This window comes from Natrix helvetica (assembly GCF_964273705.1).
Source record: "Natrix helvetica genome assembly, chromosome: Z".
Lineage (NCBI taxonomy): Eukaryota > Metazoa > Chordata > Lepidosauria > Squamata > Natricidae > Natrix > Natrix helvetica.
The window spans coordinates 68,689,777-68,706,383 of record NC_138554.1 but is presented as its reverse complement, the minus strand read 5'-3'; the positions used below and the strand labels follow the sequence as shown (position 1 = coordinate 68,706,383).

Here is a 16,607-nt window from a genome sequence, read left to right as displayed (position 1 = left end):
CAAGAGAAATGCAAGCTTTGATCCAGCGCCCAATGGTAGATGATGTGACCTTTTGGCCCATGGATGCCGGTTGAAAAGAAACAAAAAAGGCCTCGGAATGACAAAAAGAGGCTGTATGTTTGAGATACCTCTTAAGCACTCTGCAAACATCTAGAGAGTGCCAGCGATGCTCTCTGGGATGGCTAGGTCTTGGGCAAAAATCTGGAAGAACCACTTTCTGGGCTCAATGAAAATATGAGTTGACTTTCAGCAAGAAGGACGGGTCGAGGTGGAAAATGACTCTGTACAGATGGATGATGCACAAATTTTCCCAAAGTGACAGGGCTGTCATCTCTGAGATTCTATGGGTTGATGTAATGATAATAAGGAAGGTAGTCTTAAGAGTCAAATGTCTTAAGGAAGAATTGTGGATGGACTCAAAGGGCGCATTGGCAAGCGCACTGAGCATGGTGGGTAGCTCCCAGGTAAGGTAGCGATGGATGACTTGGAGGCTTAGATTGGAAGCTGCTCGTAAGAAACTACGCACCTTAGGATGTCTCCTGAGTGGTTGCTGTGTGTCAAACGGAAGAACCATGGACAACGCTGTTATCTGACACCTCAGTGTGTTAGGTATGAGGCCTTGTTGGGATTCTCCTGGAAAAATTCCATATCTGCAGTAGAGATGCTGTAGTAGGCTGAATCTGATGTTCCGTGCACCAATGAGCAAAGGTGGATCCCGATGGCATCATAGATTTTGGTGGTAGAAGGATGCTGGAAGCTTGAATAGTTCTGATGATCTTGCTGGAGATCTGGTCCTTATCAGGAGGTCCCCAAGTGCCAGATGTTAGCTGGAGCCACTGAAGAAGCGAGAAAGCAGAGCATTCTCCAGAGTGGTAAACAGATCGACAGGGGATGGCCAAACCTCGGTGACAGCTTATGGAATAGGTGTGGATGCAGGCGCGACTTCGAGTGGTCCAGAGTAGTCCTGCTCAGCCTATCTGCTCAAATATTGTTCACTCCAGGGATGTGCTCTGCCCTTTTGGATTCTAGTAGCCTCTCCACCCAGCGTCCGATCGTCTCTGCCTCTGACATAAGCGATTTGGACCCTGGCGATTGATGTGTGGCTTTGTTGTATTAGGATATGTTGGCCCCGAATGTTCTTCTGGTAGCTTAAAGAACAAGCCTCACCACCCTCAGCTCCAATCAGTTGATGTTGTGGACCAGTTCTTGAGCTGGCCCTGTGCGACTTGGTTGTGAAGGTGGGCACTCCAGCCAAATAGACTGGCATCTGACGTGATAGTCAGTCGAATGGGTTCCTTGAAGTTTCCCTTCACCAGAGCCAAGGACTGCCACCACCTGAGGGGGCAAAGAACCTTGGGCAGGAGACACATTCTGACCGAGGAGTTGCTGGCATTAGCCCTAAGCATCAGGAACAGAAACCACTGCATGTCCCCTGTGTGTAGCCTTGCCCAAGGCACTATTGACAACCACGAAATCATTTTGCCTAGTCATTGTAAGAACGTTAGAATCTGGATGCCAGGAGACTGGCAAACTTGCTGGGCAAGGCCCTGAAGGCTGACGATATGGTCCTGTGAAAGAGAGACCTGGCAAGAAGAGGTGTCAATCACCACTCCCAGATGTAACAGTCTGGTTATGGGAGTCAGGTGACTCTTCTTGAGGTTGATGGTAAACCTGTAGTTCTGCAGGGTTCGCATGGTGATCCGAAGATCGTGTGCCGCTTGAACCAATGAGGACTGGATCAAGATGTCGTCCAGATAGCATTGGACACGAATCAGGTGCACCCGGAGATGAGCAGCTACTGCTGACAGGATCTTTGTGAAGGTCCTGGAGCCGATGATAGGCCGAATGGTAGGGCCCTGTACTAAAAGTGGGATCCCGCGAAGAAAAACCTCAGGTACGCCTCCTTCAGGTCGATTGACATCAGGAAATCCACCCCCCAAATGCAGCCCAGGATGGACTGCAGGGACTGCAGTTTGATTTTTTTTTGTAAAAAGTTTTTTTATTTTTCCTTTCAAATTCATTCTTAGTTATACATTCTTATAATTGTTATTTAACATATGTCAATTATTATCATTTTTCTGCCTGTATATTTACATTTTGATTTTTTTTATTTCCCCTCCCCCTATATTTATCATGTGTAATCTGAGATACTTATTTCATGTTTTGTTCCTTTTTCTTTTTATTTATATCTTGTTTCCTCTTTGTCCTTTATTCTCAATGTCAACCTATTGATTTCTGCACAGTCTAATATCTTCTTTATTACCTCCCCTTCCGATGGGATTTTGTCCGCTTTCCAGTTTTGTGTAAATACAATTCTAGCTGCTGTTATTATTTGTACAATCAAATATGAATCTTTTTTACTGTATTTCTCTGGTAGAATACCCAATAAAAATATCTCTGACTTAAACTCCACGGGTTTATGTATCATTTTCTATAACCGTGCTTGTATTTTAACCCAATAGCTTTTTGCATCCCTACACATCCACCACATATGATAATATGTTCCTGGCAATTGGTGACATTTCCAACATTTAGCTGATTTATCCTTAAACATTTTTGCTAATCTTTCAGGTGTCATGTGCCATCTATAAAACTTTATATAAATTCTCTTCATATGCTGTCACCATTGTCAATTTATAATTCCTTTCCCATAATAGTTGCCATTTCTCTAGTTCTATTGTATATCCAAAGTTTTTTGCCCACCTTATCGTTGTTTCTTTAACCTCTTCTTCTTCTATGTATGTTCTAAGTAGATAACTATGCAATTTTTAAATCATTTTTTCATCTATTTCCATGATTATCCTAATTCTGAGTTTTCCATATTAAAACCATGCTCTTTAACATTTCTCATATCTCATTTGTATTTGCATTTGTTTAAACCATCCTATATCAATCCCTTGTTTTTCTAATTCTTTCTTCTGTTTTAGTTCTCCCTGCGCTGTTAATATATCTTTGTACCTAATAACCTTTTTCATACTACTAATATTCGGATGTGTCAAAGCCTCTACTGTTGAAAGCCACATTGGTACTTCCATACAGTGCTTTTCTTTTACTTTTTCCCATACTGTGTATAAACCATTTCTTACATAGTGTCTCTGAAAATAACCATGTATTCTATTTTTCCCATACCACAAAAATGCGTGCCAACCCAGTTGCATATCGTGTCCCTCCAAGGATAGTAACCTTGCATTTCTTAGTAATATCCATTATTTTATCCACGTTAGAGCTGCTGCTTGATAGTATAATTCCCAATTAAGTACACCAAATCCAGCTCTAATCCTAGAATCTTGTAGCATTATTATATTAATTGTCACTTTCTTTCCTTGCCAAATATGTTTTCCTATTATTTTATTTAATTTTTTGAAGTACTTTTTTCCCAGTTTTATCAGTATTGTTTGGAATAAAAATAATATTCTTGGTAACATATTCATCTTAATTACTGCTATTCTTCCCATTATTGATAACTGTAAGTTTTTCCATTTCTCTATATCATTTCAATTTGATTTTTTAGTTTATAATAATTATCTTCCTTAATAGTTACGCATCTTGAAGTCAACTGTATTTCCAAATATCTCACTTTTTTTACTATTTGAATATCTAATTTCTCCATTATTTCTCTTTTCTGTTTTTCTGTTATGTTTTTCACTAACATTTTTATTTTATCTTTATTAATTTTAAATCCTGCCACTTCTCCATATTCTTCTATTTATTCTAATAGTTTTGGACCTGTTTCTATTGGACCTTCAATAATAAATACCAAGTCATCTGCAAATGCTTGCAATTTATATTCTTCCTTTTTAACTTTCATTCCTTTTATATCTTTATCTTGTTTTATCTTTCTGTTCAAAACTTCTAGTGTCAATATAAATAATAGTGGAGATAGCGGACACCCTTGCCTGGTCCCTTTTCTAATCAGCACTTTTTCTGTCATATCTCCATTTACCATCACTTTAGCCTGTTGTTCTTTGTAAATAGTTTTAACCATATTTATAAATCCCTCCCCCAAATCCATCATTTGCAGTTGCATTATCATGAATTGCCAATTTACATTATCAAAAGCTTTCTGTGCATCCAACAATAACAATGCCATTTGTTTCCCAGGGTGTACTTCGCAATATTCTAATGCATTCAATATAATTCACATATTATCTCTAATTTGAATTTCTTGTAGGCCAGATGTTCGTTTAACTTTTTAAAATCTAATATTGCTCTCCAGCCCCCCTCCCCCGAGTTCTTGGGAACCAGAAAGAGGATGGAATAGAACCCCCTGAGCTCCTGCCCAGAAGGGACTGGTTCTATAGCCATGATTTCGCTCAGACGAAGAATTTCGGCCTCCATGAGGCTTTTCTTGGTGGGGCATCTGGAGATCGGGCAGCAGATGAAGTGTCTTGAAAGGGGTAAGAGAAATTCTAAGTGAGATCCAGTTGCACTGTTTGAAGGACCCATGCATCCCATGTTATCTCCTCCCAACTGGTGGCAAAGAGTTGCAGCCTCCCCCCTATTTGAGGGTTGGGATGGTGGGCACTTATTTCAACGGAATGGTCTGTTCCCAGACCTCCCTTGAAATGGCCATCAGGAAAAGGGCTAATGTCGGGCCTTGTCCCCAAATGGCTGCCTGCCCTGCGCATGCTCATCTGCCATAGTGGGGATGAGCTGCCCGACCACCGACAGCTGAAATTGTGGGCAGGTTGTGACTGTCGGCTCCACTTACCGAGGCCTGGGGCGATGCAGGGCAAGCATGTGCTGATGGTGGTCATGACACTGCCGGAATCAGGAAGGTTTCCAGCCCACAGTTCAAGTGGCAGGAGGCTCTTCGTGGAGGGTGGCTACTGCCAAGACCTCTGATGTGCATGCCTCACTGCTCGTTGCTAGTGCTTTTTGCGATCTGGTGAAAAGGCTCCCGCTGCTGAGCCGCTGTTGTAAAGATGTCCGAAAGGGCTGGACTGAATTGAAAAACTGAACTCAGAGGAGACCAGGAGGCATAGTCAGAATTTAACCATGCTTTGACTCTCCAAGCAGCATACAGGAGAATACCTGTATGCAATTTCCATATTAGGTAGCTTTCTATGAGTATTTGAATCATATCAATTAATCTAAAGCAACCACAGAATTTTAATAACGAGATCATTGTTAGAAGAAATTTCACATTTTACTGAGAATGGCTTGTGGGATCAGCAACATGAAAAGATCATTTACTGACAGTTAGAATTAACAAGGTACACTGTTTAATAACTTTTCCATATACTACATTCAATTCACTGGAAACATAAACCTTGTCCTGATTGTGTGGGCATACATATACATACATATTTATGCCTGTAAGACTGGGAACTGGAACAATTGTAAATGTTGTAATGTATACTGTTGATGACAGTAGAAGCATTTGGTAATTTATATAGCTTAACTTTATTATGTCAGTAACCAGTACAATAAAACATCCACGATATTCAAAACTAAATCAAACAATATTAGCAAGATTAAGAAAACATACAGACAAAAAGCTTGGCTAAAAGACACCTTTAAGAGGTGCTAAGACAGTGGTGGGTTGCAGGCGGTATGCCTCAGTACATGCGTACCAGACTCTCCCACGCTCCTTACTTGTGCTTTAAGCTTTTGGCGCTTCCATGCACATGCATGGGGCATACGGCGCCTGCGCGATGCTTCGCTGAGCAGCTGGAGCATCGTGGAGGCTTGCAGAAGCGTCACAGGTAACTACGACGCATGCATGAGCTGCGCACATGCGCGCGCATCCACATGAGTGATGCCAGGGCCGTTCCAATCGTACCAGTTGGAACGGAATCCAGAACCCATCACTGTGCTAAGAGGCTGCTCAGGCAAAACACAGGCAACATAGAAATTAAAATTAGTAATCTAGATAATATAAACTTTGAAATAGCAGTTTAAGGTACAAATGTAAACAAATATATGTACACATATATACTCAAAAATAAAACCATAAAATTCTCCAAAAGGAATGTAAGTATGGTAACTTCTCTACACAGTCCTGTCAAGTCTGAGAAAAATATAGTACAATAATGACATGGCACGTACACCCCAAATCCTATGATAAATGCTGAGCCCAAGCCATTTTTGGATATCCATACACAGACAGGAAAGCTGACAGCCCCAATTAAAGACCTGAGTACTGTGCAAAGGGGCGAGCTCCTGTTCCTGCCTCAGCTCTTGCCCACTAGCAGCCTGAAAGCAACCAAATGTAAGCAGATTAATAGGTACCACTTTGGTAGGAATGTAACAGTGTTCTGTGTGCCTTTGGCATATAGCCGTGCTGGCCACATGACCACAGAAAATACCTTTGGACAAAGCTGGTTTCCTCAACCAAGAAACAGAGATGAGCACTGTGCCTTGGAATCAGATATGACTGAACATGGAAACTTTTACCTTTTTGCCCAGGCAGGTTCAATTACTCTTCCTTATTCTTTGCCTGATGTTGCACGCACCCATGCAGAAACTGGCAACTTCATGTGTTATTTGATATCAAAAAGTAGAAATTGCTTATACTGTTAAATATTGCATCCAGTTTGCTGGTCACATGGGGTAATTAGAGGATTTCAAGATACTATGTAGCAATAAAGAAGAACATGTTCAATATTTTCTACCTATCCTCACAAGAGCCTACTATTAATCAATATTGTATCTTTTTGTTCTTTCCAGCCAGAAGAGTTAAAGACAGAGCATTACACCAGACTAAGATTCTCTTGTTTGGGGTGTGTAACAGAGGTGGGTTCATACCGGTTCGGCACAGTTTGGTCGAACCAGTAGTGGTTTGCTGGCCTGGAACCGACAGCGACCCAGGCCTGCTATGCTTCTGAACTGGATTCCTGTGCATACTTTTTTTCATTTTTTAATGTTCTGCACATGCACAGACCTATTTATGGGCAACTGCATAACTGCACACCCGCGCGGAGCGCCCTCACAAAATTATGTGCACACCGAACCTGCAGTAGTGCCAGCAGCAATCCACCCCTGATGTGTGACTTAGATAACTAGTGCTGTAATGTCTGTCATGGGAAGCTAAGTGGTATTACCATCATTCATATGCTATTCCATATTGAACAGAAGTGTGACCCCTGTTTGCTCACAGATAATAAATACATGGGGGGGGGGAATCCTAGGAAATTGAGGTTATCAAGAGTTTGCTAAATCAGTCTGTTAAAATTTGTAAACCTGATAATATTTAAGATGTTACAAATACTTGTTTATATTGCAGTTGAATTCCATAACTATTCCTTGGAATATTGTTATTACAACAGAAGCTTTATTCATAAGTACTTCTAAACTTCTTCCAATATCTACTACATCCATAAAAACTTTCAATGAATGCAAATTAAATGTAAAATGCACTATATTATTTCTGCAAGTAATTAACATGCCATTAATTTTCATTCTTAAGCAGGTTTACTTTTTCAGCCTGATACTTTTACCTTTTATTCAAGAAAGATAATCAGACATCAAGAGAAATCAAATTGATACCTTTTATCCTCTTGTCAAATGATTATGGACTAAAAGGAACTAATCTTTACATAAACTTGCTGACATTTGAATACAAGCATGTTGACAGATTCACAGGGAGCTTAATTCCATTAATTGAGGTGACAGAGGTGTGAAGGTTAAGCAGAGAAACACTGACATTTCAGCAAACTTTATACTAATGTGTCTATTGACACATGAAGCAAAATGTGTGATATTCCCAGTAGCTATTACTTGTGCTTTCAAGTAAACTTAAAGTGTCTTTAGATGACTTCAACTTTCATATAGCAAATACATGTTAGTCAGTGCATTTATTAGGATTGAGAATGTGCAGTAAGCAACTGTTTTTACAATTTAAGAACCTTTTAAAATAAATATTTTAAGATAGCAATAACACAAAATATTGCATATAATGTCCAAAGTTTTTAGTAGTGTTTATTCCTAAATTATAAATTATTCATATTATAACTGAAATTAATATCATCCTCACTGTATTTCCAATTAATATTTCTGATTGATTTAATCATTCTTTCATATTCCATATTATGTTATTCCTGATCTGACTGCCACAAACGAGAAATCAAACAAAACAAATTGGAGGTTTTGGCAGCATACAATAATTTAGATAATAGTACTAAATAGGTAAGGAATTGTAAACAGGTGGTGGGGAACTAGCCTCCATGTCATAGGATTATTATTTATATCAGCAACTAGGTAACGTCAGACAAGATAAATTGGCTCATTTACCTTGAGTTTGATGGTTTTATGGATACAATACATAATACAATAGTAGAATTGGAAGGGACCTTGGAGATCTTCTAGTCCAACCCCCTGGGGATCTGAAAAGATGTTGTGAGAACGAATGACCGACCTTTAATGTATGATGGAAATCCGAGGGCACTTTTAATGCAGACATCATTTCAAAAGTACATCAGATCATAACAGATGCTAAAACCGGCCACTCAGATCAATATCAGTATATTGCCCAGTGGCAGATAGCAGTGCAACAAAATCCAGACTGGCTACGTAAATGTAAAAAGGAAGCGATGAAGGTCTGTGTGGCTCGAATAAAAGGAAATTGCAAAAGCGAGGTCAAAAAGAGTCACCCCCCCAAAAAAAGCCTCTCCTCCAAACAGCACCCATTACAGCCCCTGACTGTTATGCTCCTAGCAGGAACCTTACAAGTCTGGACTAATGAAAGGAACCTCCGAGCCCATGCCTTCTCCATGAACATCGGCGTATGTGTAGGAGAAAATGGAGTTTTCTTTCTATGTGGGAGAAATGCTTATCTATGTTTACCCACCAATTGGACTGGCACATGCACTCTAATACACCTCCTCCCCAAAATGGGGATGGTAAGTGGGGAACAGGCTCTCCCTGTACCCCTCATGGGACATGTCCAGAAAAGAGTGCTGGTCCTAATTCCGCTATTAGCGATCCTGGGAATAGGGACAGCAGTTGGAATGACCCATTCCATCACTCAGTTTAGGCAACTGTCGGAAGAATTCTAAGAAAGCCTAAACCAAATCGCTGGTATCCTGGTTCAGGTCCAAGATCAAATAGATTCTTTGGCATCAGTGGTTTTACAAAACCGGGGTGCCATAGACCTCTTAACTGCTGAAAAGGATGGGCTATGTGTATTCCTAGGAGAAGATTGCTGTTTCTATATGAATAGATCAGGGGCAGTCTGGGAGTGGTCCAAGAACTACGAGACCAAGATTCCTCTGTTGGTCAAAGAATGCAAGGGACAGATGCATGGTCCTCTTGGCTACCGGGAACAAATTGGATTAAACAAATGCTTTTTTTGTTTTGGTATGTGGGATCGCAAGTTTAGCCTTTCTCCCTTGCATAATACCCCTGCTTAAGCAACTCGTTATGAGGTCTGTAAAGGAAATACGGGTTGAAAAGGAATTAATGCTAATGGAAAACCTTATTAATCATAACCCACATTCCGACAAGGAAGATGAAGTTTCAGATACTAGCTCATTTGTTCAAATTGCACTCTTAGGAGTGGAGAAAGTACTTCTGGAAGATAAGCCCGAAAATGTGTATTGCTTGTTTCCTTGCTTTTTTGCTGTTGTGTATTCTGCATGCTTATATTGTTAATCAAAAAGAGGGACCCTGTAATAGGCTAGATTCAATTGTGGTTATTAATAGTCTAGAAGGGGGGATAAAGTAGAATAAAATATGGATTAAAATATAAAAACAAAGACGTGGCAAAAGGGACAGTTAGAAGCTTGCTTAAAAGGACAAGGAAATGTCATCAGCCTTCAACCACAAAATGTTCCAGCAAACGTCCCTATGTCAAAAGTCCAAAACCACAAGGTTCAGTTAAAGTTCGCATAAAGACACATAGTCTGTACCTATGTCCAAAGACAAAAGGAGAAGTAAGACCCCATCTACTTATAAGGCTTTTTCTCAAAATGACCAATAAGAAATGAGTTAAATGTTTCCTTGTTGCGCCGCTTTTGAGAATGTATAAGAATGCGTGCTTCGATAATGAAGATTGTTCAGAACTTGCAATCCTAGCCATGGGCTAGCTTTCTGAACCTGGCTGCCAAATAAACTCCTCCTGTATCCTGAGAAGTCTAAGCCTGTCATTTTCTGCAACACTGTATTTACTATAAAACACAGAATATAAGAATACATATACTATCATACTGAAATAAAAATAAAATCACACCTCAAAACAAAAGCTCATCTAAACAAACTGTTTTAATTATCTTATATTTTTTGTGTGGGTGTGTATATGACAATAACATTATTATTCTATTCTATTATTCTATGTCTTTGAGTCAGTCTTGACTTATTGATATGTCATTCAGGATTGCAAGAGTTATCCCCTTTGTCTACTTAGGATTGAGAAAGAGTGACTGGCTCAAGGCCATCCAGCTAGATTTGTGCCTAAAGTGGGACAAGAATTCACATTCTTCCAGTTTCTAGCATGGCACCTTAAACTAGCTCTCTTTAGTTGTATTTAATTGCCTTGCAATAGTTAAAATAATATTTACAAAATATGTAATTCAAAATTCAAATCAGTGATAAGATAAAATAGCAACATAACAAGAAATCTCTATAATGAAAGGGTGACATAAACTACTACAATAAATTAATAAATTAATAAATTGTTCAAGTAAAATACCCCGGGGGGGCGGGGGAGGCTCTTTTCACCCTCCCCAGGCTCATATAAAGCCTCTGGAGCCTGGGGAGGGCGAAAAAAGCATGTAAAAATGGGCGGGTCGCGCGTTGTGCACGCATGCGCACTGGGCGGGTCGCGCGTTGCATTATGGGTGCGGCACACCCGCACACGACCCCCCTGCGCTCCCCCCACTTGTGGCACGCGAGCCAAAAAAGATTCGCCATCGCTGCCATAGTCCATGAAATAAAAATGCATTTCAGAACAAAATAACTACTACAACTTCAAAATCTGCATACTGAATCTGAAGTAATTAAAAAAAATAGAAATGATTAGTCCTGTGAACTGTTTTGGTTTATTTGTGTTAATTCAAAGGTCCCCCCCCCGCCCCAATCCTTCAGACATGAAGTTGTCTGGCTTTGGTGGAAGAAATGTAGAAAAGGGGGTCAATGTTCCCAAATGGTAGGACCATTGTAAGAAAGATCTACTTTTGCATCTCTGTATCCTCCAAACATTTGCAAGCAGGTCACTAAACAATTTCCCCTAAATTGTACAGAATTCTTTTAAAATCTATTTGAATGAGGTATTTCTTAGGTAACTTGAGGTTGTTCAGCATAAGGCTTTAAGAATTAAAACCAAGGTATTGTCATAAAAGCTCAGTTACTACTTTAGTCACAAATATATAGTATATTCTACTTCAATTATTACCATCACCATTAGTAGTAAACAGTAACAAATTCTTAAACAATGAAAAAAATCCAGAAAAAAATGTAGATCAGAGAATAGAAAACACTAAGGTAATATTTACTTTGGTGTCATTCTTTACTTGTCTGAATAAATACAGTGCCAGTACTTCCCAGAGGAGAGAAAAGATGTGGGGCCATCACTAAAAAAAGAAGCAAATTGATTTGTGGTTTATGCTCATTCTATATACATATTCTTTTCCAATGTTTACTTTTGAAATTAGAGTAATATATTATATACAGTGTGTGTGTGTGTGTGTACATATATACATAGACACACATATATGCATACATATACATACATACATTCATTCAAAGTAGGGAAATCATACAAGAAAAATATAAAGAATAAGAACAATTTCCAGAGGAAATCAAAAATAACCCTACAGATTTAATTTCAGAAAATGTTGGGGATATCATATCAGCCTTGACACCAAAGTTACCATCACTTTTTTCATTCAGAATCTATCACTGGTTTGCAAAGCTACTTGAACATTTTAATTTTACAAATGTTAATGTTAACTGAGCCTATGTGTCACAGATATTGTGTAGAAAATGATATATGGGGCTTCCTTTGAGATGCACTCGGAGACTACAGTTGGTCCAGAACGCGGCCGCGCGGGTGATCATGGGGAGGACTAGATTCTCCCCTGTAACACCTCTCCTGCGCGAGCTGCACTGGCTTCCTGTGGTCTACCGAGTGCGTTTCAAGGTCTTGATTATGATCTTTAAAGCGCTTCATGGCACAGGGCCTAGTTACATGCAGGATCGCATCCTGCCCCACACATCCCTACGACCAATCCGCTCTCACAGAGAGGGACTTCTCCGGGTGCCGTCCGCCAAACAGTGCCGGGGGGCGACACCCAGGAGCAGAGCCTTCTCTGTGATGGGCCCAGCCCTGTGGAATGACCTCCCTCGTGACATCAGGATTACTTCCGATCTCCGCTCCTTCCGTGTACAACTGAAGACCCACCTCTTTCAACTATCTGGCCTGGCTCAACCGTAATTTTCTCGTACCCCTCCTGACTGTCTGTTTTTAACATTTTGAATTTGGATTGTACATGGGGTTTTATAATTAGGGTATTTTAATGGTTTTTAATTGTCTATGTATTGTATCTGTTAACCTCCTCCGTACATGTGTGTTTTTGCATTTATGTATGTCATGGGTTTATGTAAATGTTATATGTTTTTTACTCCATTGTACGCCGCCCCGAGTCCTATTCGGAAAGGGAGCGGCTAATAAATTTAAATTGATGATGATGATGATGATAAAAATGAGGAACTCATAATACCCCAAAGCAAACTGAAACCTTTTCTACCTATTCCCACATTGCTGAAACAGTTAAGTAGATCATATTGTTTTCACTGCAGCATTGTTATATTCTTTTGCCCCATTTAGCCCCAATTGCAGACATTTATATTTGTCCTCTAACCTAACGTCCAAAATAGAATCTAACAAGTTACCAGTTTTTATCCTACTTGAGTCTGATACTCATTTTAAGAAGAACAAAAAGGTAGATTTTAAATTACCATATTTTTTTGGAATATAAAACACACTGGAGTATAAGACACACCATGATTTGGAAACCAGGCAGCTGTAAAAGAGAAGGAAGTGCACATGAGCTTCTTCCAACAGCCGACTCCTCCACTCCTGCCGCCCTGCCCGGTTCCTGTGACGGAGGGCGAGAAAGAAGTGGCGGCCGGAATGAGGTTGAGCATGATCCCTGGCCCTTCCCCAGAGGATCCTGCAACAGGGACACTTCTTTGGCCCCACTGTTTCTGGAGGACGCAGAGCCCTGGGAGAGCCTGGTGGAGCGGGCTTCTTCCAACCGCTGAGTCTTCCACTCCTGTTCCTTCCTCGGCTGTGAAAGAAGTCCCCGCTTCCTTCTCCTTGACAGCTGCCTTTTTTCCAATGGGGGGGGGGAGAACTCCATGCATGAGAGAGAGAAAAGGCAGTCCGTAGCAGAAGCTTGGCCTTCTCTTCCCTCTCACGCATGGATTTCTCCCCCCCCCCCATTGAAAATGAGGCAGCTGTCAAAGAGAAGAAAACGTGGGCTTCTTCCACAGTCAAGGAAGGAACAGGAGTGGAGGACTCTGCGGTTGGAAGAAGCCCACTCCGCCTGGCTCACCCAGAGCTGTGCACCTTCAGAAAGAGTGGGGCTGAAGGAGGGTCCTTGTCACGGGATCCTCTGGGGAAGGGCCAGGGACCACTGTGGACCTCGTTCTGGCTGCCACTTCTCTCTTGTCCGCTGTTGCAGGAGCCGGGCAGGGCGGCAGGCGCCTGCACAACCTCGCCCGGCACCTTTGGTGCCTGAAACCTGTGGGGGGAGGACCAAAGGTTCGGCACCAAAAGTTGGGGCATGGGAGGAGCCAAGTCCACCAATCTTGGCTGGCCTCAGTACTGGCTGCTCCTTTGTCCTCAGCTCCAGGGCAGACAATGGCTGCCTCCCTGGCGCAACCCCCACCCGCCCACCCAAGAAAGGCAAAGTCCTGGGTGAGGCGGGGCAGTTGGTTGTGCTGGATGTGCAGCTCCGAGGCAGGGAAGATTAAGAGATGTAGAGCCACAGACTCTCCCCTTTCCCTCCACCCCACAGCTCGCCTCCTTGGGTGGGACTAGAGTGCACATGGGAAGAGTGGAGTTTGCGACCAACTTCAAAGTGAATGGGGCTGTTTGTGACTAAATGGGACAGAAAACATAGAGGGATGCAAGGGAACATGGAGATAATCTAGTCCAACCCCTTCCCAAGGCAGGAGTCCTTACACTTCCTTCTCTTTGAGAGCTGTCAGTGGCAGATATGAGGGAAATGGTTTCTGTGTGTGTGAGAGAGAGGAATGACACACCTACAGTACTTGCATGAGGCAGTCAAGACCCAGTAATCCCCGCTGGCAAGCAGAAGTCCCCCATCTCCCCACTTCTTCTGGCAGAGCTGTAGTATTGGACCTTGGAGGTGAAGTGGGATTTCCCCCCTCCCTGCTATTCTGGAAGAAAAGAAATCTAGTGCAGCAGGAGGAGGAGGAGGGGGGCAGTGTAAAGGAACGCCACCTTAAACCAAAGCCTCTGAGTAACTGGGAAAGAAAGCCATGCTTTTCGAGCAGCAGTTTTCAGCAGGTTCCAAGCACGGCTTTCTTTCCCAGTTACTCAGAGGGTTTGGTTTAAGGTAGCGCTGCTTTACGCTGTCCCTCCTCCTCCTCTTGCAAGCGAGATGTACCTCAGAGACTCGGCAGGCAGCTCAGGGGAGACAATGGCCATGATGACTTCACTCCCCAGGAACTGCCGCCACCACCACCTAACCCTCCTGGGAGCTGAGCAAAGCAGAAGCCCCGAAAGCGAAATGTCTCTCCTTTCTAGTCATCGCTGCCCATTGGCCCAATTCCCTGATGCAATTCGTGGAGCTGCTTGCCCTCATGAAAATTGGGGGGGTTGGTATTTTCAGGCTTTCAATGCCTACGGCTATAGGTAGGAAGACGGGGATGTCTCGGGAGTGAAGCCTTTGATGCCAAGTGCCAAGTCCCCCTTCTGCCCCCATGAAAATCACCCCCACCTCACTCACTCCAGTTAAATGTGCGTAGAGTGATAGGGTTTGTTTTAAATGGATAGTGAGGCTTCTTTGCCAGCCTCCCAGCTGGCAAAACAGAAACTATCGCTAACTGGAAGGGATGTGTGCATGTGAGAGAGTTGGGGGGGGGGAGAGAGAGAGAAAGAAAGAGTAAGAGAGAAAGAAAGAGAAAAGGAAGGGAGAGAGAGAGAGAAAGAGAGAGACAAAGGTAGAAAGAGAAAGAGAGGAAAAGAAAGAAAAGGAAGGAGAAAGAAAGAAAATTGGAGAGAGAGACACAAGAAAGAAAGAAGGAAGGAAGAAAGGAAGGAAGGAAAAATCATTTTCTGCTTATTTGATGTGAAATGAATTAACCGATTTCTAACAGTATGTTTTTTTTTTCGAATTAAAAGTTAGTGGTTTTAAATAATCTGTTCTCTTTTCCATTCTCATGAAACAGAATTCAATACTATTTTTATTACAAGATTTAAAGAAGTATTTTTATTTCTTATTCTCAGAACAGGACCTGAGATAACGGATAAGATAAATTGTGTGTCTCAATTTTAACATAAATCTGTGATCAACAATATCTGAAGGAAAGAGAGGTTTCCACAGATATTACTAAGGAAATATGGATGTGTATATTAAATGATATATGTTTTTGGAAATTTACAATATAAGGCTACTAAACAGAAATACATAACTCATGTCCAAAGATTAAGAATAGTAGCCACTGACCAAAGGTAATGACAGGTGCTTGCTGAAACAGCTTTGTATTTCCTGGGAACTTTGGCTGAGCATCCTCCGTACTTTCTAATTTCCATTCTCTTTCTCTCTCTAATTTTGTGAAGTAAGGAAGAATAAAAGGAAAAATGTTGTTTCAATGCAATCTATTTCAAATACTACTCTGAACTGGATCTCCACCATTGTGATTAACAAATGTCTTAACTAGCTCCTGAGCTCCTGGTAAATGTTAAATGCTATTATCTTTGGCATTTAAAGTGGCACGTTGAGGTCCTGCCCCTTTTGGAACAAATTAAAACCCATGATGTCCAAAGACTGTTTCTGTTGTGAGCTTATGAGTAATTATTATTAAGCAAGAAATGAATCCTTTTAAGTTTCCTTTGCTTTAAACAAGATACTTTAAATGCAACTTTACCCCTTTCTTTCTCTTAATAATAGTTTTCTATCTATCTGTCCTGGGTCTTCTCCATGTAAATTTCTCTGTGCTTCAGTCAATAAAGAAACAGAGTTTATGCTACTAAAGAAAACCTTTACCTCTTTTTAAGAATTTACTTACCTTCTCTATATAATATTCTTTTACTTCAGGTAAAATAGAGTCAAAGTCCCCACTGATATAATCAGGCAGAAAACTGAAAATAAAATAAAAATATTCAATCAATTATTTTTAATAAAAGCATTACATTTAGAAATATCAAATATTAACAAAAAATCAGAATAGAATAGTGAGTGAATGCAAAACCATTGAATAGCATCATCATCTAGAATTAACATCAGATTCATAGCTACACATTTCTAATTTAATTTTCTAATGAATGTATTATGTTGTAATAATTTGCATAGATGCCGAGATAAGCTAGATTCATAACTAGGAAGTATAGTAACTGTAAGCAGGAAGCAGATCATCTTGACCCAAGCTGATTTCCACATGAATTTTTCAGCGAAACTGTCTTGGAAGGCTTGCTA

General features: G+C 40.9%; 1 protein-coding gene across 5 annotated transcripts in view; it reads right to left on the bottom strand.

Annotated features, from left to right (window-relative positions):
• TPK1 (thiamin pyrophosphokinase 1) overlaps positions 1-16,607 on the bottom strand; it is a 524,197-nt gene that overhangs the window by 307,020 nt on the left and 200,570 nt on the right. For all 5 annotated transcript variants that reach the window (XM_081971059.1, XM_081971056.1, XM_081971060.1 and 2 more), the window contains exon 5: positions 16,201-16,273. In XM_081971059.1, the coding sequence (XP_081827185.1) occupies positions 16,201-16,273 (73 nt within the window). The remainder of the gene's footprint in view (positions 1-16,200; positions 16,274-16,607) is intronic.